Source organism: Fukomys damarensis, unplaced genomic scaffold, assembly GCF_012274545.1.
Source record: "Fukomys damarensis isolate Sample0158 unplaced genomic scaffold, DMR_v1.0_HiC HiC_scaffold_31, whole genome shotgun sequence".
Lineage (NCBI taxonomy): Eukaryota > Metazoa > Chordata > Mammalia > Rodentia > Bathyergidae > Fukomys > Fukomys damarensis.
The window spans coordinates 17631241-17653041 of record NW_022900943.1 but is presented as its reverse complement, the minus strand read 5'-3'; the positions used below and the strand labels follow the sequence as shown (position 1 = coordinate 17653041).

The 21801-nt window shown below is 40.6% G+C and overlaps 1 protein-coding gene across 4 annotated transcripts in view; it reads right to left on the bottom strand.

The window, feature by feature from the left end:
- Positions 1-21801, bottom strand: part of Tjp2 (tight junction protein 2) — a 165136-nt gene that overhangs the window by 31015 nt on the left and 112320 nt on the right. For all 4 annotated transcript variants that reach the window (XM_019204788.2, XM_010605874.3, XM_033757621.1 and 1 more), the window contains 8 exons: positions 15305-15358; positions 12572-12696; positions 11530-11632; positions 7902-8451; positions 3496-3599; positions 2648-2801; positions 493-601; positions 267-385 (listed from right to left, as the gene is read on the bottom strand). In XM_019204788.2, coding sequence (XP_019060333.1) covers positions 267-385; positions 493-601; positions 2648-2801; positions 3496-3599; positions 7902-8451; positions 11530-11632; positions 12572-12696; positions 15305-15349 — 1309 coding nt within the window. In that variant the 5' untranslated portion in view covers positions 15350-15358. The remainder of the gene's footprint in view (positions 1-266; positions 386-492; positions 602-2647; positions 2802-3495; positions 3600-7901; positions 8452-11529; positions 11633-12571; positions 12697-15304; positions 15359-21801) is intronic.

Below are 21801 nucleotides of genomic sequence, written 5' to 3'. Positions count from 1 at the left end.
AAACAAAAAAATTTTATAGCCCGAAACAAAAAAAAAAAAAAAAAAAAAAAAAAAATAGCGACACAGGAGGGCCTCTTCCATATGTAAGAATTATGTATTGTAATTTCTCTCTCTCCTTTTAGCTGCTCTCTAGAAGTATAAAGCACACGCTTCTGAACTCAACTGTGGAAATGAGCAGCACTGGACTGACAGTTCAGCTCAGTGAGAAAAGACCTGAGGTTGAATCCCCAGAACCACCTACCAAAACAGTGGCCTCAAAGCCTCACCTGGAGGTTCCTCTTGGCTTCTGGGTTCCTTTTTGGTCTCCATGTCCCCTGAGGCCTTGAATGGGGTGAGTGTGGCCCCCATCCGGGACAGTCTGCCTGGTGGTGTGTCCTCTCGTGAGCTTAAAAGCACATATCATGTTAATGTCTCGGGAGGTGAGGAGCTCATAAATATGGGTGTGTGTACACACGCAGTGATGTGTGCAAGAGAAAATATATACCATCTTACCTTGGTCTCTCCTTCAGCTTCTCACTGGAGGAATGATAATCATAATCAGAATACTGCTGGCGTCTTTCCTCTGGAGAAAATGACCGGACTGACCCCATTTCTGAGATATCTGGTTTCAAAATTAAGAGACATTTTTCGTAAAATATTTACGACATGTGCCAGAAATTATACTGTTTTCTGGGTAAGAGATATGGGAAATGGAAGACAAGCAGACAAAGAGGTGATATTAGTGTAATAGTCTTTACCTGACAAAGGAAAAAAAAAAGTTCAGCTTAAGGTAAAGAAATAAAGAGGAAGTCAAATTCAGAAGTGTGTCTTTCTTTCATCCCACTTTCCATCCAAGCTGCTACTGAAAGGTCAAAATTCCATTACAGTCTTTCCTCAGAGTCTGCAGAGTGGTTCTAAGACCACTCTTCCAATCAAACTTTGCCAATACTCAGGTCTCCGCTGTGAGATGGCACAGAGTTTGCACTTAGCCCACACACATCCTCCCGTATGTAGGCTGCTGAATCCTATCTGGATTACTCATAACTCCTAATACCATATGGATACTGCACAATTCACTGTGCTCTTCAATGTTTAGGCAATAACAATGAAAACAGAAAGTCTTAAACAACAGAAAACAGAGCTCTGAGAGGGAAGGAGGTTTTGGCAGTTCAGGAAATGCAAGCTGTGCTTTGTGGAACACTCTGGAATTTATTTTCCCCAATAGTTTCACTTTGTGATTGGCTGAATCTAATCATGCAGAAGTCAAGGATACAGAGGACCAACTGTCCTAAATCATATACGTATGTTCTCGTCCTTACCAAAATAGGCCAGTGCTTTTAATTTCACTGCGCATTAAAACCACCCAGGGGTTTCACTCGGATGCAGCTGTTCTGGGCTGGGGCCTGAGATCCTGCAATTGCCTCAAGCTCCCAGACCACACTGCCACAACTGTGGGTGGAGAATCACACTTTTACCGGCAAGAACACAAACTGTAAAGTCCTGACACACTGGGATTACTTCTCACCATCCTTTTGTTTCCTGCACTGCATTAACAGCACTGACCAACTAATCAAACTTTTGGTATGCTGGAAATGAAATGAAGACTTTTTAAAGAAATTCTGTGAGGGCTGGGGATTTAGCTCAGTGGTACCACACCTGTCTTGAAAGCACAAGGTCCTGAGTTCAATTCCCAGTAACAAAAACAAAACAAAAAATTTCTTTGAAAACATAATATACAAAGGCTTGTTTTTAAAGTTTAAGAACTTAATTTTTCTTAGTTTTCCCATACAGAAGCAACAGTAGATGATTAAGTAGGATATACCATGTCTATTGTTACTGATAATTATTACACCTTATAAAAAATGTTATTCTATGTATAATTTATAGCTGAATGAATATAGATAGCTTTCAAAAAGAGAAGATAACCTAGACTACTAACCAGTGAGTATCACAATATTAGCCTTGTTGACTCTATTTCAGCATTACATGTTTTAACTTGCCTCTAAATTGTCTTTTCTACTGGAAATACTAATACCCACTTTTAAAAACAAACGTAAGTAAATGTAAGAAAGCGAATGGTACTGGTTAGTGAATCTAGGGCCTTGTGCATGCCTGCTGGAGAAGTATTTCACCACTGAGCTACACCATCAGCCCTGTACATTTTGAAACAAATTCTTATTAAGCTTTTAAGTGTCTTTAACTTGTACTCCTCTGGCCTCAACCTTCCCTGGTACTAGGATTACTGCCATGTGCCACATCTGTTTTTTATTTTTTATTTTTTTTAAAGATGGGGAATCTCACCACATTGCCCAGGCTGGCCTTGAACTCAGCTAGTGCAACTCCTGCCTCAGCCCCTGGGGTAGCTGGGGTTACAAGTGTGTGCCACTGTGCCCAGCCTGCATATATTATTTATTAACAGGTTTTGGTTTCAGTGGCCTAATTAAGAGCCTTCGAGAAGTTCCCAAGTGTGCAGTACCAGAATTTCATACTAGAAACCTAATTTCAGCAGATACTTTCATAAGCAGTTAACTATTAAACATTTATCTCTGGAAATTACAGTTTAGAAGAGAGGCTGGAAATTCAACCTCTAGCTTGGATGGTTGTGGTAAACAATGATGAGGGTCCAGTATCCACAGCTCTCCTGTCTTCTAACTAAGACTTTCCTTACCTTCTATTTCAGAGTCACTATCATTTAGTGATGGGATATTGATGAGCGTCTGCTTGCTGTCTCTGAACACCACGAGCTGGAGTTTTCCTCTGGACTTCTCTATCAGCTTCCCAGCATCGATTAAAGACATGTTCTCAGTGACAGTTCCATTAATCTGTGTATACGGATGGCGATATTATATACAACTCTGTACAGCTAAGTAGAAAAATTCATATTTTCCCCTTCTAAAATATGTAAAGGCTCAGCTCAGATATTTAAATGGACTAGGACTTCTGGATGACTAAAAATGAATGGTCCTTTAAATTAAATATCACTGGGCATGCTTGGATCCCAAATACAAGCATGAAAGAACCATACTACACTTAGTTTGCTCATTTAACCTCCAAACCCAAGATGATGGCTTACTTTACTCCCGGAACACGTTTCCTCACTGGAGAAGTTTACAAAACTAATACACATTCAATGTTCATATGCCACCATCTTTCCTTGGTTTAGGACAGTGGTGGTGAACCTAGGGTACTTATGCTGATACATGGTTGAAAGCTCTAAAAGGTTTGCCATGACTGCTTTAGGAAACAGAAACTACATTGAGGTGGTTCAATACACTACTACCAATAAGTCTGGTGTGCTTTTTGTTCTGTAGTGCTGCGGACTGAGCCCAGGGCCTCACGCTCACTAAGCAAGCACTCTGCTACTGGGTCTGGATTTGCTGATAAAATCGTCCCACTATGCTGTTCCTCCTGGTCTCTTGCTATCAACTGAGTCAGTTCGTATTGGCACTTGAGTGCAGATATGCAGATAAGGAATGTATGCAGGCACACAGCTGTTCCCTGTCCCCATCTGCCCACCTTAAGGATCAGGTCCCCTTCATGAAGGCTGCCATCTTTAGTTGCCAGACCCGTTTTGGTCATTTCCTTGATGAAGATCTGACTGCCTAGCCGGAGGCCATACTCTAAGAGACAAACACATAAATACACACGCGTTTCATTAACCTGTTCAGAAAAAAGTCTGGCTTTCAGGAACAATTAACAGTATTTATGAAAACTTAAATTTTTATATGAGACATTCTTAAGACAATGGCCTGGACTCTTCAATTGGGGGGGGTGCTGTTCTAGATTAAGACAGACATAAAAACCAAATGTAATTCATGAACCGTTATCAGATCGTTGATCCGATAAGGTGAGGGGAGGATACATTATTTGAGCAATTCCAAAAGGAATCATACTAAAGGCTGTTAATATTTGTTTCCTTAAGCATGATAACCTTATTATGGTGGTGTTGGAGAAGGTTCTTATTCTTTAGAGATTTCACCTGCTAAAATATTTATGGGAAACAGGTGTCACAGCCTACAATTAGCTTTCAAGTGCTTTCTCATTTAAACACGGTGAGAAAAATGGGTAGAGGTTGGAGAGGAAGAGAGTAGAAAGAAAAGAAAAAGCAAGAAAGCAAACACAGCAAAATGTCAACAGCAGGTAAAACTGGGTGAAGATCACGTGGGTAAGTGCTACAAAATTAACTCTTTTTAAATAAAATGTTGAAGGAAAAAAAAAACCTCAAGACATCTTAGCTGATGGTCTTCTTCTAACAATCAGTTGCCCACAGGAATTCCATGCACACGATACACCTTGATCTATAACAATTCAGGTTGTCTGGGGTCTGTGCTTGGGACATGCATTCAGCACATGAAAAGGGATTAAATAAGGTAGGCAAGGCAATTGCTAAAGCACTGAATGAAAACCAGCAGAGCTGGTAGTGGAAGGTTTGCACTTTGACTTGATATAAAAATAATGTTATTTACTAGGGTTGACTAATTTTAAATACTACTATAACTATTCTGATTTTTACTTATTAAGAATGTAAAAAATAATACACAGGGCTGGGGAGGTAGCTCAGTGGTACTGTGCCTGCCTGGCAAGTGCAAGGCCCTGAATTCGATTCCTAGGACCAATACATAAATAAATAAAAAAGTAATGCACATAAGGAAGAATTTTGGTTACTTTAGGAAGCCATTCATAATCTAGCATATTTGAAAATAGGCACATTCAAATTTATAAAATTACTTTCTGAATGAAAATCTCATAACTAGAGAACACAGTAACTTTCTATAATTCAGGAAAGTTATAAAGTATATTTTCGAATTTGCAAGCAAGTTTTAATGATTTACAGACAACCTGCGAGCATCAGATTTGACAACAACGATTAAAGTGTGAAGGCACACGGCCCACCCCTTTAGCAAGACTGACATCAATGAACAGGGCAAGGGCGCATCTGCTCCCACTCCTGACAGTTAATGACAGGCAGCGTCAAGCCCGCCACAGCAGGCTGGGACAAGGTGGACTGACCAACTTCTTTCTAATAAATTCCCTCTACCTTCTTCAAAACCGTACTCTCGTGGAAAGTCTGCAGGGCTATTGGTCCTTATGTGCACAGGCCTCCCTCTCTTTCTCCCCCTCCCTCTCCTTTTTGCAGTACAGTAAGTCCCCATTTATGACAGAGTTCCATTCCAGAAGAAGGATCGCAAGTTTGACAAAGTGAATTCCATACAGCTTTGACACAAATATACAATGTGAAGCATAAAACAGCAGCAACAACAACAAAAACACATAAACAAGTACTGTAAATAAACTATTTTTACTTTTACAGTTACCTTCAAATGGTAAGGCGGACACATTAGCTACTTCCGCAATTTGATCTAGGAATGTTCCTAATGTGAGGTTCATTTTTATCTGTGAAAGACTGCAGCTCGAATGTTCTTAAGTCAGGGACTTACTGTACTGAGGATTAAACCTGAGCAAGGATTCTCTACCAAGCTACAACCTTAGACTTCTTTTTACTTATCATCCTGAGACAAGGTTTCATTGAGTTGAGATCTCTCAATCCATCAGCCTCATGAGTAGCTAGGATCACAAGTAATGGCTACATAAATAAACAATACTTTCTTTTCTTTTGTCTTTGTGCATGTGTATGGTAATGGGGATTGAACCAGGGTCTTTGCACTGAGCTACATCCCCAGTCCTTTTTTAAAACAAACAAAAAGACAGAGTCCTGCTAATAAGTTTTGCAGGCTGGGCTCAAACTTGTGATCCTCGGGCTGGGAATTTAGCTCAGTGGTTCGGTGGCCTGCCCTATAAGCACAAGATCCTGAGTTCAATCCCTGGTACCAAAAAATAAAGTAAAATAAAACAAAATTTGTGATCCTCTTGCCTCAGCTTCCAAGAGTGAATTTTTTCTTAATATAGATCTGATGCTAGACTGCTTCAAAGATTCATTCTTATGTAAACCCAACTAGTGATAGCTAACACATCATATTAGCAAAAGTAGCAACATTTTTAAAAAATGAAGAGCTAGAAATGCAGCTCAATGGTAGAGTACTTGGCTGATGTGCATAGGGTTCTGGGTTCTAAATGGGAGATGGGGTGGTGTGGTGGGGTTGTTTAATGATTTCCAAGTTTGGGCAACAAAATGGCCAAGAAAGAGAAACAGCAAAGGGACATAACACCTTTTCTTCCTTGATTTACTAAGACCAATAAAAGCTTGGGTAGTTTCTTAGGACAATGTCTACAAATTGTGGCTGTAGCCTATTGGTGGATCCTGAAATCAACTTAGTGACCTGTAAGCAATATTTTAAAAGTTTGATGTAATGGAACTTTTCTCAGGGAATATCACATAGAATAAGTAATGTTCCTTGAAAATTCTATTCAAGTTTTTAATACTTAGGTGCCTCCATGGCTGTCTACAAGATAAGGTTCTTTCCATGCCAGGAGGAAGAAGAAAAAGAAGAGGGAGGGAATAAAGGAAAGAAAACATGGAAAAAGCAGTGCTTTCACTAACTCAAAATTCTGGGATGTGTGTTTCAGACTTCTCTACGGGCCGTCTCTTGCCAAATTCTCATCCTCAAAGATACAGGATGAATTGTGTGGGTTTGTTTGGTTTTGTTTTGTTTTAAGACAGAGTTTTGCTATGTAGGCTGGAATTGAGCTCACTACACAGCCCAGGCTGGCTGTAGGAGTTAACAGCAATCCTCCTGCCTCAGCCTCCCAAGTGCTAGAATTACAGGCATGTGCCTCCATGCCTGGCTGATACAGGATCATTTTATTTCCCACTGTTGGGGGCTAATGGAATTTGATTGCTCACAAATGGTTATACTGGTTCTGTGAAATCTTTACACCTCCTGAGATTCACCCTTAAGAAGGGCTAAGATGATGCAATCTCAACTTTGACCTTTATTTTCTTAGCCTGGATGCTAGGATCCCATTACTCTCCTTGTACTATTCAGTTATTTCAATGGGCATCTAGTTATATAATGCAACTCTGCCATCAAAACTAAGGAAAACAAACCCTCTCATCTGAAAGGATATTTAAAAGACAAACTCCAAAACTAAAAAGCAAAGATTCTTTCACTTGAATATTCTTGGGGGCCCTTCATCCTTTTTCCCTTGGAAGAATAACAATTAGAGAAAAAAAGGAGATAACAGATTTGTTACAAGGAATTCTAAAAGTCAGAGGAAGTGATGCGAGGAATAGTTGGATCCTAGGCTCAAAAGCCCTGTTCACCTACCTACTTGCTTCCTTTGGTAGCAGCTCCTCCCAGGGCACGGAGTTTGAGCTCCAGCTCTACCATTTACTTAATGGCTTCAAGACATGGGCAAGTCACCTCCCCAGTGTGAGTCTCAGAATCCTCACCTGTTCCTGGCAGGCGAGTGCTAGCTGCGATTGCACGTGGGCAAGCCACAGCCCACCTCCTCTGTGGATGCACCCACACCTCTCTACCCTGACCTGTGGCACAGGGTTCTGAAGACTGTAAGAGTTCTTCCCCAGCATAGCACTAGGGTTGAGCAGACACGATGGGCTGCAGTACAGCCTTCTGCTTTGCTTTCCCCCATTTGAGAGGCATCAGGCTAACAGCAGAGCCTGTTAACACAGGCTCCGGAGCCCACCCTAGTTTCTGATTCACTGGGTCTGGGCTGGGGCCTGAGAATCTACATTTTATGCAGGTGATACACACAGTGCTTAACCGAGGTTGGATAGTCTGGCTCTGCCATTGAGACAAGTTCATATACATCAATGAACCCTTCTGTGCCTCTGTTTCCCCACCTATGAAACAAAGAGAGAAGCAGTTCCTTCCTGATGTGGATATGAGGAAGAAATAAGCCAATGAGTGCCCGGCTCTAGGTCAGCCTGGCAGGAGGCAGGTGCCGTAGGTAAGCCATTACTATCATAACAGCGCTTGTGTTCCTGCATCGCGCCTGCCCACCTTCACTGGCTTTGCTCTTGGTCAGGAGGACCCCGATGTGCCTGTCTGGATTGGGCTGGCCCCGGGGCTCCAGGCTGGGGCTGTGCGAGTGCTCCCGGCTGCTGTTCCTGGGGTGCTCGAAGCGCCGCTCCGGCTGGACCCAGCGGTGACTCGATCCGGACGGGCTGTCCAGCCCATAGGCCTGGTGGTAGGCACGCTCGTAGTCCCGCTCGTAGTCCCGCTCGTAGTCCCGCTCTATGCTGCGGCCACAGCTGCGGTCCCGCGCTCGGCGATCATCGTGGTCCAGGCCACGCTCCAGGCTCTGGCCGCGGCTGCGATTCCGGCCCCGGTCGCGCTCTTGGTCTCGGTGGTAGCCACGGCCCCTCTCCAGGCTACCCTCCCAGCTGCGGTTAAGCCCTTCACGGCTGCCCGGCAGGCTCCTCTCGCTGTACCCACTGCGGATACTTCTGCTGTCAAACTCGTCCATCGCATCAAAAGCCCGGTCATCGTGGCTGAGGGCAGGGCTGCCTTGGAGTGGGGCCACCTGGACTATCCGCGGCCGCTTGACCACCTGTCATCAAACACACACAGTATGGAGGCAGGACCATGACAATAAACAGCGAAGGGAGGCAAGGGCCCTGGTTCTAGTTTCAATTAAACTATGACCTTCTCCATCCACAGCACCAGAAAAACATGTATCCCTTAAACAATGTTCCTGTCAACTCACTAAACCTGGGGTTCCTCATCTGGAAATAGGTCCAATAAAAAAATACAAGTTTAAAATAAAGTAAGACGATCACTGTGAACCTCTGAGTACAATGTGAATTTACCCAGGATACAAAATGTACACAAAAAACAATAGCATTCCTGTACAATAATGAACCCACCATAAACCAGGAAAACAGTTCTTCTATTCACAATGTCTTCAAAAAAATTAAAACCTAGGAATTAATCTAACCAAGGAGGTGAAAGTTCTCTGTAATGAAAACTGCAAAACTCTGAAGAAAGAAACTAAAGACGACATTAGAAAACTGAATGCCAGCCTTTGCTCTTGGGTAGCAAAATAATCAAGTTAAAATGGCCATAAAGCCATAGATTTACTGCAATACGGACTAAACCACCACAGAATTTAAAATAAAATCCTAAAAATACACGTGGAACCAGAAGGGCAAAGCAATCCTATGCAAAAAGAGCAAAGTGAGGGCGGGTATTCAGCTCAGCAGCATGGCACCTGCCCAGCAGGCGCAAGGTCCTGAGTTCTATTCTTAGTACTAAAAAAGAAAAAAGAGCAAGTGGGAGAGAATCACAATACTGGATTTCAAGTTATACTTACACATGAAGCCACAGGCTAATGCAACGAATTCCTGAACCCCCAATATCACAAATCAACAATGGGATTACATTAAATTAAAAAGTTTTTGCACAGTGAAGAAACTGATCAACAAATTTAAAAAAAAAGATCATTCCACAGAATGGGAAAAAATTTTACACTACTCTTCTGATAAAGAACTATTTAAATATCTAGAATATATTAAGAACCAAAAAAATTAACCCCCCCAAAACAAATGACTTAAATCAAAAAATGGGCAAATGATAAGTACATAAAAAATAAAATGAAAACAACTTTGAAATTCCATCTTATCCCAGTTGGAGCAGCTATCATCCAAAACATAAAAAGCAACATGTGCTGGCAAGCATGCACAGAAAAAGGAGGCATCTACATTGTCAGGGTAATGTACACTCACACAACCACCACAGTTTTCAATATAGAGGTTCCTCAAAACCCTAAAAATAGAAATTCCATACAACCCAGCTATACCTCTCCTGCATGTACTCCTAAAAGGCTTAAATATGTTATAGTGATACATGCATTACTCATGTTCACAGCATCTCCATGTGGAATAGCTAAGCTCTGCAAAAACAACACAGACGCCTATCAACCCACAGATAAATATTACTTAGCCATAAAGAAGAATGAAATCATGCCAACTGCAGGAAAATGGATAGAACTTGATTCTACAGTGGTAAATGAAATGTCAGACACAGAACATTAAATAGTACATGGCTTTTCTCATATGAGAAACATAAAATATAAATAAGTAAATGAGTAAAATAAAGAAGAAATGGTAGGAAACAAGAAGGGAGACCTTTTGGGAGAGGTGTTCAGGGGCACATAAAAAATATATATAATAGTTCCTCTAAAATCTGCTTCTACTCAAGTGTAAAAAAAAATCCTAGGGGCCTTAATGTACCAAGTTATAAAAATCAAATGAAAATTAAAAAGTGACACGTTCTGTATTTACTTGGCTAGATAGACCAGTGGTGGCAAACCTTTGGCAGGCGTGACACAGCGGGTATCATTGAAAGCTCTAAAAGCTTCATCATCATTGGCCTGGACCCTTCTAAAAGTTAATGCCATCAAAGGTGGGGGATAAGAGCTGGGGCAGGGTGTTCCACATTAAGGGGAACTAAGGAAATAAATGCAGTGAGTGGGAACTAGGATTCCAAAAGAGAAAGGGAAAAAAGTGCATCATAGCCATCTTGACATACTTGAAATCCTAGCACTCCAGGACGCTGAGGCGAGAGGGTAGCAAGATCAAGACCAGCTTGAGTAACTTAGCAAGGCCCCTCTCTCAAAATAAAAAATAAAAAGGGCTTGGAATATAGCTTAGTCCTGGAGTAAAAAGATATCCTGAGATATGGATATTAGATGATATTGCAGCAATTAATGTTCTTAGACATGGGCCAGGGATTTAGCTCAGTGGCGCCATGCTTGTCTGGCAAGTGCAAGGTCCTGAGTTTGATTCCTGGCTCCCCACCTCCACCCACAAAAAATTCTTAGACACGATAACAGCATTATAGTGAGTAAAAGTCTTATTTCTTAGAAGCTACGTGTTGAAGAAAGTAGAACTCAACTGTCAAGATGTCTGCAACGTGGCTCAGCAAAGAGGACAAGGAAAGGCCAGGATGTTACCTCATACAACTCCAATAGTCTAGGTTATGGTTTGGGTCTAGATATCCCCCCAAAGCCTCCTGTGGTCATAGGCTGATCTAGAGTGTGTGAAGCTGGAACTGATTCATGATGCAAGGCTAGGCTCAAGGGCACTAGGAGCGCTTCCCTCCTTAAGTAGTCTGCATAAGATAAAAGGAGCAGGGAGACGCTGTTAACGCTCTCACTGTTAACTCTCTCTTTACCTTTGCTGCCTTGCGTGTACCATGTTGTTTCAGCTCTGCCACGCCTGTTTGTCACCCCTGCCTTGGAGTCGGCTGATTATGGACTGAAGCCTCTTCCAACTACAGGCCAAGTAAACCCCTTCTCCTTAAACTTTGGGTGTCTGTTATTTTGTCTCAGCAAGGGTAGAAAAGTAACTAACAGTCTATAACATCACCCTCCAAAGTTCTGAAGATCCAAGCACTACTGTTAGTGGGCCTATCCGTTATGTAACTCCATCAAATGCTCAGAAGCAAGTGGAAGTTTTCCTCTAGGTATAAAAACAAAATGCAGGGCCTGGGATTTAGCTCAGTGGTTCTGCCACCTGCCTCACAAGCGCAAGGTCGTGAGTTCGATCCTGAGTTCGAGCCCCGGTACAAACAAAACAAAAACGCAAAATGCTATGGAGGCAAAGATAAATGTAAAGCCAATACTTACGATGGCAGCGACCTTCCCGCTTTTCCTTAGCTGCTGAACAGCAAATGAATGGAGCACACCCTCCATGGAGGTGCCGTTAACCATAACCACCCTGTCATTCTCTCTGTGAGCAGGAAGTAAAAACAGGTCGTGAAAAACTTACACAGAATAGAAGCAGCAAATCTACCCTAGGTTCCCCTAAGTCCCATCAACTTATTAGGACAGTGGAAAGCACACAGTTCTGAGTGTCTACTGAGAACCACCTGGATATAGAGGCCCGCCCTCCTTAGACTGCAGTCACTACGAGGCTGGCGCCAAAAGGAGTTCCCTTATCAGTTCCTTGCTAGCCATAGTACATGGTGGGCTTCAGACAGTCTATAAGCACAAATAGGGTATTATCCATTTGTGCCTGATTCGAGGGAAGGTCAAGAGTTTGCCTCAGAGAGTTAAGAGAAATTTTAAGATCACAGAATCCTATGATGGCTTCACCTCGTCCCCAAAAATTGTTTTAAAAGTTTACACTGCTCTTGTATGAAAGACTACTCACTCAGTTTCCTCATTAAAATTTTTTTTCCTGGCCTGGGGTTTTAGCTCAGTGGCACCATGCCTGCCTCACAAGCACAAGGTCCTGAATTCAATCCCTGGTACCAAAAGAAAAAAAAAAATATTCCCCCTCCAGGGATGGGATGGAAATTAAACCCAGGGCCTCGTGTGTGCTCAAGCAACCATGCTACCACTGAGCAACCTGACCAGCCATCCTAATTAAACCCTGAGAGGTTGGCAGATGCGGTGGGTGGGTGCACGGGGGCTTAAAACTCCATACTCAGAAACGATTCCCAAACCTAGAAGAAATGTTGGTAGCTATCATCCATGGGAAAACCCCCCAAACTGGATGTTCAAGGTTTGGAGATTATTAAAACATGACGTATTACTTATGACTTGAAAACTTCATGTTACATTAAGTACTTTTTAATTTTAAAAAGTACACACCAACCAGAGCACCCTGTCCAGGGCCCAGTGGCACAGCTGGTATGGGCTTGGGGAGGGCACAGAGGACACCAACCTAAGCAGACCATCGGCGGGTCCACCGGCAAGCACATCAGAAATGACGATAGATGTCTCTCCATTTTCAAAGTGGGGGTTGTCTCTGCCCCCAGACACTGCAATTCCAAATCCTCTTTTGGAATCCTGTTCATTTGAGTTAGGAGAAAAAAAAAAAAATCCTTCTGTAAGTGGCTTTCAGGATTTACTATAAGCACTCAATAAAATAAAGGTCAAATTAATAACCAGAGACAGCTCAGGAACAGATGGGCTTATAGAAGTGAATGAAAACCAAAACAGTGTCACTGTAGTGAGCTGACAGGTTTATAAATGGAAATTCTTATCTGAAAGGAACAGCCTTGTACAAGCTGGAGAAAATGGATAGTAGAGTATGGAGTTATCATGAGAAGCTGCTGGGGCAGGGGAAGGAAACAATGTCTTCTGTCTAAACAGGGCTGTGCTGTGCAAAGCAACAACTGGACCTGCTTGGGTCAATCTGTCCTGAGCTGGAACAATTTCAGTTAAAATGGAATCTGTGAGAACTAATTTTAACTCCAAGTTCAATGAACTGGTGGTTTCATTTTAACACAGGGTAAAAAGAAGTACCTGGATTTTAAACATTAAATTATGGTACTGTTAAGATCTTATGAGAGCAAAGCATTAACCTTTTTCTACATGCATAGAAGATAGGAAATCAAGATTTATTACAACCATGATTGGTCTATAAACGAGTGCTAGTAAACCCAGATAATACACAGTTCTACTTCATCTCAATGTTTATAAAAGTAAACCCAGTTTCATCCACATTATATGGGTATATGTGGCAGTATAACTATAAACCAAGGCTGATAATACAAAAAACTACTTGGAATCTAAGAAAATATTTGGCCCCAAAGAAACGTTCCTGTGTGGGGCCTGCTATGCCGACTAATTACGAATATTTCAGTTCAAAACACACTGGGTTTTTGTCTACTTATCATGAGGCTCTGAATTTGGCAGTACCAGGCATCTGGTTTTAAACAGAGTCAGTTCCATCTTCTATAAGAAGCCCAAGGAGTCCGTCACTTTTTCCAGCTGGGGCCCACAGTTCAAAGGATATATGACAAGTGGGTAGCAACAATATGGACAGGAGTCAGCACAATCTAAGCAGGCTTCATTCCTCACCTAAAAAATGTAGATTACTGACCCAGAAGTTTGAGCAGCTGGGCACCAAAACAATGACATTTTTCCCTACCTGGATTAATTAAACAAGCATTTAATTTGAAAATTAAATTTTCATTAATAACAGGGATCAAAGCTCATTCATGGTTTTAAGAGTCAGAGGGAAACTTCCCCCTCTGAGGAACTTACAATCCTTCAAGAAAGCGACAGAGCCCGGAGGGACTCAGGGAAGGAAGATCACTGATGTACTCCCATGTCTAGAATGTGCGAGGCCCTGGCTCCGATCCCGGTAAGGAAGAGGGGCGCAGAGAGCGACAAAGAGAAAGATGGAGCAACAGAGAGAGAAAAAACAAGAAAGAAAAGAAAACGAAACTGATGAGTGGGTAAAAATGTGTTTTTTAATACAATGGAGTGCCACTCTGCCGTAAAGAAGGATGAGCTCTGGACATTTATAGCTCAATGGATGGACCTTGGGACCCAATTCTTAAGTGAAATAAATCTGACAGAAATGTGTAAATATTGCGTTGTTTCTCTGATCTGAGAAAGTGAATGTGGAAACATGGGCTGAGATGTGTAATGGATGCTGGGAAATGGGAAGAAAGTGTTCAAATGCGGAGGGGAACGGGGTGGGGGAAAGGAAAGGACAAGAAAAAAGTGAACATAGAAGAAAAAATGCTTCTGCAGATAGGTCGGGGGAACTTGGGAGATGGGATACAATAAAATTAAAAAAAAAACATTTTTTAAATTTAGAAGAAACAAACCAAAAAGAAGAGGGAAAAAGAAGAGGCCGGGAGTGGCGTTCTAAACCACACACACGACTTAGACTCTCAGTTAATATGCTTCTTTAGAATGGGGCTAACAACCATCATGCCTGCCTTGAATGTTGCTGTCAGGAGAAAAAGGAACGAGCTAACTTGTTTTTCATTAGCACACGTCTGCAATACGTGATTATATTCATTGTGGGGAGTTGGTACACGTACATAACGCATCTTCATTCTTCTTTTTTAATGAAGCACTGATTTCCTGCCAGACTCCACGAATTGAAAGCTGCATATATTACTTCAGTGGATCAAGAAAGGTAATACCCATGAAACGACTTTTAAATTAAGTAAAAATGTATCTATGTGTGGCTTTCTACTTCCGATGGCCCTTAATACAATCAGGGATGGGACAACATGTCTCCTGATCCCTAAGCCAATCTTTTCAAACTTAGTTTGCATTTAAAGCTAATTTGGGAGTTATAAAGTATGTATGTTTTAATTTAAATTACGCAAGTCGTAAAAGTTACCTGAGGATCCTTTAACAGCATGACCCTCCCGTCCTTTTCCCTCTCTCTCTTTCATAATCTGTTCCGTCTGCAGACAGGCGAACATACTATGGAATCTCTAAAGTGGTCTACAGTATGCAGACCTTAACCAAAAAATTTAACAGCAGCCAAATCTTTGTTAAAAGGCAACTGCCGCCAGCTAATGCCAACAATGCATCAGTCACCACAACGAGGACAAAAACGAAACTGTGCGTGGGCCAAAATAACCACCGTGAACTATAAAAGGCAAAAGACAACTGCAGAACATATGATACACACAGAACTCACCTTTTGTAGGGTCACAGTGTACTGTTCCCATTTTAGCTCCTCCATGCCTGGGCCCTGTTTTAAAAACAAAACCAACTTGATTAAAACCATAAATGTCTCCATGCTAAAAATAACAAAGTGCCTCAGTATATAGAGCCTTGTTCACACTTTCTAGATACCAAAAGGAGTGGATATTTGTTCAGAATGTTGTTACTTTCATACAAACTCTCCTTTCATGAAATGGCCAACTTAGTGACGCTAGAAAACTAGTCAAATATAGTGTCCTAAAAAAGGACAAAAGAGCCCTTTTATTATCATCATTCATACTGTAATAATAAATCCCTTTGTAAAAAAATTTCATGTTAGCGTGAAAGGTGAGGCAAGAGGACCACAAGTTCAAGGCCAGCCTGGAAAACACAGTGAGACCGACTTTTAGAAACAAAACAGGGCCAGGGATTTAGTTCAGTGGTGCTGTTACGTCTTACCTCGCAAGCGCGTATAAGGTCCTGAGTTCAATTCCTGATACAAAACAAAAAACAAAAGCCCACAAATCTAGTTTGAAACATTTGTGTTTTGTGTTTCTGTTTTACTTTGTAGCCACTTTCCCACATGCTCCCATCAAAGGTGAACTCTGAGGCAAGTTTTTTCAGTTTAAATCTAAAGTCCTTGGCCTTAATGGGTGTGCCTAATGAGTAATCTGTGGGAACTTGGAATTTTTCTCCATTAGCAACACTGGGTGCAAGGGAAGAAAACACCTACGTATAGACCACTGGAGCTTCTGTTCTAAAAAATATTCCAAAACAGATGTCTAGGAACACCTCAAACTAATCATTTTAATAGTCACCCCAACAGGCACAAAGGCGAAGGTAAATCCTCTCCAAGGAACATTCTTCAACACAAGTGTAATTAATCTTGTAAATATGCATCTAGGGAACATGAGCTCACTACTTAAACACGTGCACAAAGTTACCATGAGTGGGAGTTAAAAGAAATATAAAGTGAGCAATCAAAGACAGTAAACATTAGAAATGCCAATCACAAACAGAAAAAAGTATATATAATATGTATCTCATGTTTTAAGAATTTAAAAGGGGATATTCAAAGTATAGTGGGGAAAAATGAAAGTATGGTGAAAGAACAAGAGGTCACAGAAAATGATCCGAAGAAATAAATTTAGAAATGAAAGAAATGAAATTATATAAGCAATGGATTAAATCATGTACTGCACTGAGTTCAAGACAACAATGAATTGTATGTAAGGCAGAAATGAACAAAGTACCCAGCACAAAGCCTCAAAAAGGTGTGAAAATCAAAGAGGTTGAGATTCCTGGAGAAGAAAAAAGGCTAGAAAAAAAGGCTAGGGGTAGCTCAGTGACAGAAAGAAGCTCTAGGTTCAATCCCCAGGACACTAAAGAAAAAGACAAAAAAGGAGAATTTCACTATCCAAATGGCAAACAGCTAATATCTCTTCCAGAACAGAAGGTTTTCAGGTTCAGGGAACATAATATATGACAAGCAGGGTAATTTTTTAAAAAAGAAGAAAACCACAGAGGCTTAAATGCAGAACATCTTTCTGCAGAAAAGGATGAGTGTACCTTGAGGGGAACTAGACAAAAGAAAGACTACAAAGGAACAATTAGGACAGCTGACTTCTCAGCAGCAATAATGGAAGCTAAAGACAGGAGAAGAACATCTTTACAAACAATCTGTCAATTAGGTGGCAGAAAAGATATACCAAAACAAAACCGAGGTCAGATTATTAACACAGATTAGGAATAAAATAATTTTCAAAGGAAAATTTTAAGAAAGGAATATAATCCCAGAAGTAAAAGCTTAAAATGCAAAAAAGAAATACTATACTAGTAAGCCTAAATGCATGCTGACTATATTTAACTATAATAATAATAATAATGTCTAATTTATAAAACTTAAATAAACTGAGGGCAGGGACAAGGGGAAAAAATGAGAACCAAGACCTGTCATGTAGAGGTACAAGATCCCAACAATGAATTTAACTGTACTGTATCCCTAAAATGTACCAATAAACTCAATTAAAGCTGAAAACAATTTTAAAAAAAGTTAAATAAGCTAGAAGTAAGCACTGGGCAAGAGGACTTAGTCAAAATTGTTCTACAAGTTTTATCCAGGAGCAAAGTAAAGTTACTGAATGATTTTTAACTTCATTAAGTTAAATCTACATGTCAAATTTTTACAACCACAGAGGAAAAAATAAAATTAATTCAACCAAACAGAAAGCAGAGGAGACATAAGGTGAAATGCAGATAAAGCAAACATAAAACAAACTGTGGTTGTAAAAATGAATACTTAAGAATATAGATCATCATACTATTTAAAACAGGTCAGACTGAACTGAAAACAAGAGCCAGCCATACGGTTTTTAATAGCAAATATTTAAAACCTCAGGATACAGTGTAATCTATATAAACCAAAGACTTTCCTGGACTTATAAAAGTAAGAAAAACTATGTAATTTTACATTTAAAACTTTCAGCGGATTTAGCTCAGTGTTCCACCACTTGCCTCACAAGTACAAGGTCCTGAGTTCGATCCCTGGCACCAAAAAAATCAAACAAAAAAGCAAAAACAAAAATTTTAAATCAAACTGGGCAATACTGCACTGACCTAATAGGACAGGTGGAGAAAAACAGAAACGTGCTTCTTTTTTTCCCAGCTAACAAACACCTAGGCTTGGGGAACGGAGGGCTATGAAAAGGCCATTTTGTTTGCTCAGAAGAAAGGTAAACTAGTGACTAAAACGATTACTCAAATGGAGAGGAATCCTGTGTATGGTCCTGTGGTTCCCTCTGCCCTCTATGTGCTCCCTTCTAGGTCATTACCATGGCCAGTACCATCTGGCTCCAAGAGATCAGAATCTTGCAGTTAAAAAAAAAAAAGCAAACAACCGGGAGGAGGGATGTAGGGCTCTTTGCTGTATGTAAACCTGGGGCCGGGCGGCAGGGTGGAGGGCATAAGCTTCCCAGAGGGGCATGAGGTCAAAGGAACGTATAATCACAGGATGCAGTCAGTAGGTAAACACTCCAAAGGATCGTTATCTAAATTATGTGAAAAAAAAACGAAATTATTTGTTCACCATGATCACTGTTACTCAAGTTTTTAAAAGTGAGACTGTCCCGTAAATATATACAAATAAAATGTTTTTTTAATGACTGAATTTTCAGGTGAGATTTTTCTCTTACTTTTGCTCCACTGTCTCCTAGAGCAGTGTCTGGCATCCACAGCAGGCCCCTAAACATTTTTTCAGTATGTCTAAGAGTGATTACACTACGGATTCACCATTCAATTAACATGATTAAGGCACTAATTTCTATTACTTGTAAATTTTCTTTCAAAAATGCCTATTAAATTCAGCATCTTTGTACCCCCTCCCCCACCTTTTTTTTTTTCCTCACTACTGAGGTTTGAACCTAGGGCCTCTGCACTATCTGTATCTGTATCTCCAGCTTTTTTTTTTCCTATTTATTTCAAGACCTCATATTTTGCTCATTGAACTGTTAAATTGCCCACTAACCTTGAGATCCTCCTGTCTCAGCCTCCCAGACTGAGATTATAGGTGTGCACCACCACTCCTGGATCTCTGCTTCCTTAACAAGTCAGGCCCCTACTGTAGGGTTTTCTAGGTGTGCTTTTACAGCCATGCCTTTCTAGAATTTCAATACATGTCTAAATTAGCATTTTTTCGAAGTTCAAGGTAAAATAATATTTTATATTACTGTGCAGGAGAAAGGGGTGGATCAATACATGCAGACTTAGTGTAGTAACTCAGCTTTCCACGCATTTTGAATGTATATTTTCAACACCAGGTTATTAAAAAAATAACAGCACAGAAAATATGGACTACAAAAAATTATGTGTCTAGCATATTTAACACATTCCTGTTGGCTTGAACCATTAGTAGTATATGAGTGACTGTCCCATCGGGGGGCCTTGTATCACCTGATGGGACTGTTCTATGCCACCAACGGGACAGTCATGTATGTACCACCGGTGGCTAGGGCTGCCTGGAGGTGAGACATATGAATTACAGCCCCATCGTGAACATGTTAAACTATGCAGGGTTTAAAAATTTTCAAGGGTTACATTTTATTTGAAGATTTTATATTTTAACTGGCTTTACAACTCTAACACAACACATAAAAGAAAATACATACCAGCTATGTACTGCATTATATCATTGCCATAATTATTGGAAGTCTAGATACTGAGCCATCTCAGGTGTTGGGGTGTGGGAAGAGTAGTGGCACAATGTCTTTTCAATCTTGGAGAGCTCCCTATGGCTACAACGCAAGTAATGGGTTAGAAAAAGTGACCAAGTGTCAGACACCTTCAAAATGTAGTGTTTTAGAGATTTTTTAAATGTGGCTCTTGTAAGCCGGACGTGGTGGTACACACCTGTAATTCCCAACACTCGGGAGGCTGAGGCAGGAGAATCGCTGCGAGTTTGAGATCAGCCTGGGCTACACAGTGAGTTTCAGGGCAGTGTGAACTACACAGTGAGACCCTGCCTCAAAAATAAATATATATATGTGGCTCTTATAAATTAGATCCATGTGGTGGTGTTTCAGAATGGCTGTTTATGTGCTACTTCAGACAAGAGAAGCAGTAGTTCTCTGCTACTTGTTCTTTTTAAGTGAAAACTGCAGACAGATAAAAAAAATACATATTGAAATGACAAATTAGGATTTTCTAGTATGTGTCAGTAAAATTTTCTTCAAGGGAAACAAAAAGCAAAAGCTCAAATGCACTCTTGTAGTAAGTGGGAACCGGTCGTCCCTTTCTGCCCTTCCTGGTCCTGATGCCCTTCAGTTTCAGACATGGCCTTCGTAAAGCTGACCACCACCGCTTGGAAATGATCTTCTGAGCGCACCTGCATCTGTGAGCTCACCTTCTCAGTATCCGCCCTGTGTGTGAAAGCTGGTTGGTGAATTCCAGCCAAGTACATCAATCTGCCAGTTGTTTAAAAAAAAAAGCTGCCAACTCTTCTTGGAATATAGTTTCATCCCCACATTAGTAAAACTCATTACATCTACCCCTAAAACATTTTAAAATCTTCAGGAAAAAATGAACGGATACCACGACAATTCTAGGACTAAGAAACACTGCAGGGTGTGATGCAGCACAAGCATCCAAGAGGGAGTGATATTTAGGTTAACAGCCATGTATACATTAAAAGTAATTATGCAACTTCTAATATTTTTTTTCGGGGGGTACTGAGGACCAAACCCCGGGCCTCACACTTGCTAGACAAGCTATCTAAATCCTCACCTTTTTTTCTTTTCTTCAACTCCTAATCCTTTTTTTTTTTTTTTTTTTTTTTTTTTTTTTTTTTTTTGGTACCGGGGATCAAACTTTGGTCCTTGCACTTGCGAGGCAAGCGGCAGAACCTCTGAGCTAAATCCCTGGCCCTCAACTCTTAATCTTTTTTCACATTTTCAATTAAAAACAGACAGGGCCGGGGGTTTGGCTCAGTGGCGCTGTGCCTGCTTTGCAAGCACGTCCTGGGTTCAATCCCCGGTACCACCAAAACATAAATAAATAAATAAATAAAATAAAGACAGACAGAGACTAAAAGGAAAAGACTGGAAAACATACCGAAAACTATTAAATTCCCCAAGAAGCTGGGCTATTACAAGATATTTTTATATTTCCTTTTAAAGTTTTAGATTGATAACATCATTTATTCAAATAAATGAGTTACTACACAATTGTATTTTTAAAATGTTGCTCAAGTAGAATGAAGCTAGCTTTTGAAATTTAGGATCCTTCCATAATGAGGTGATACTATCTAAGAATTCCTTTGCTACCTGCTAGGGAAATTTAAATTGAATTTGTCAGGAGAGATCCCCTGACCTCTCTTCACCATTACTAGGCTCAATCCAAGTTTTAATTAGACCTTAGCCTGGTGCCTAAAGACCTCACCAACTTGGCATGAAACTGATCAGTCTTTAAGAGGTTGCTTCTTACCTATGGTTAACAGTCTGAGATATTAAACGCTAACTACTTAAACAGATTAAAAGAGTGTAGGAGCTAGATGTGTTGGCACATGCATATAATTCTAGCATTTTGGGAGGTGGAGGCTGAGGCAGGAGGACTACAAGTTTGCCCAACCTAGCAAACTTAACAATTTAGCAAGACTCTGTCTCAAAAAACAAACACCCAAAAGGTTTGTGTATGCAACCTCAATGCAGAAACCCTGGGTTTGCTTCCCAGTCTGCAAAAAAAAATAAACAAGAAGGTATGTTCTGCTATACTAGGTGATTAATACAAAATCTTAATTTTGAATGTTAGGAAAATGGTATAAAAATACATTTTGAGGGGCTAGTGGTGTAACTATGTACAGCACACATCTAACATGCAAAAGGCCTTGGGTTTGATAAACAGCACCAAAAAATAAAATTTCAATAGCTCCTTTGATCATTAAAAAGACATCATCTCTATGTATATTTGGCAAACAGAACTGTGGCTTTTTTTTTTTTTTTT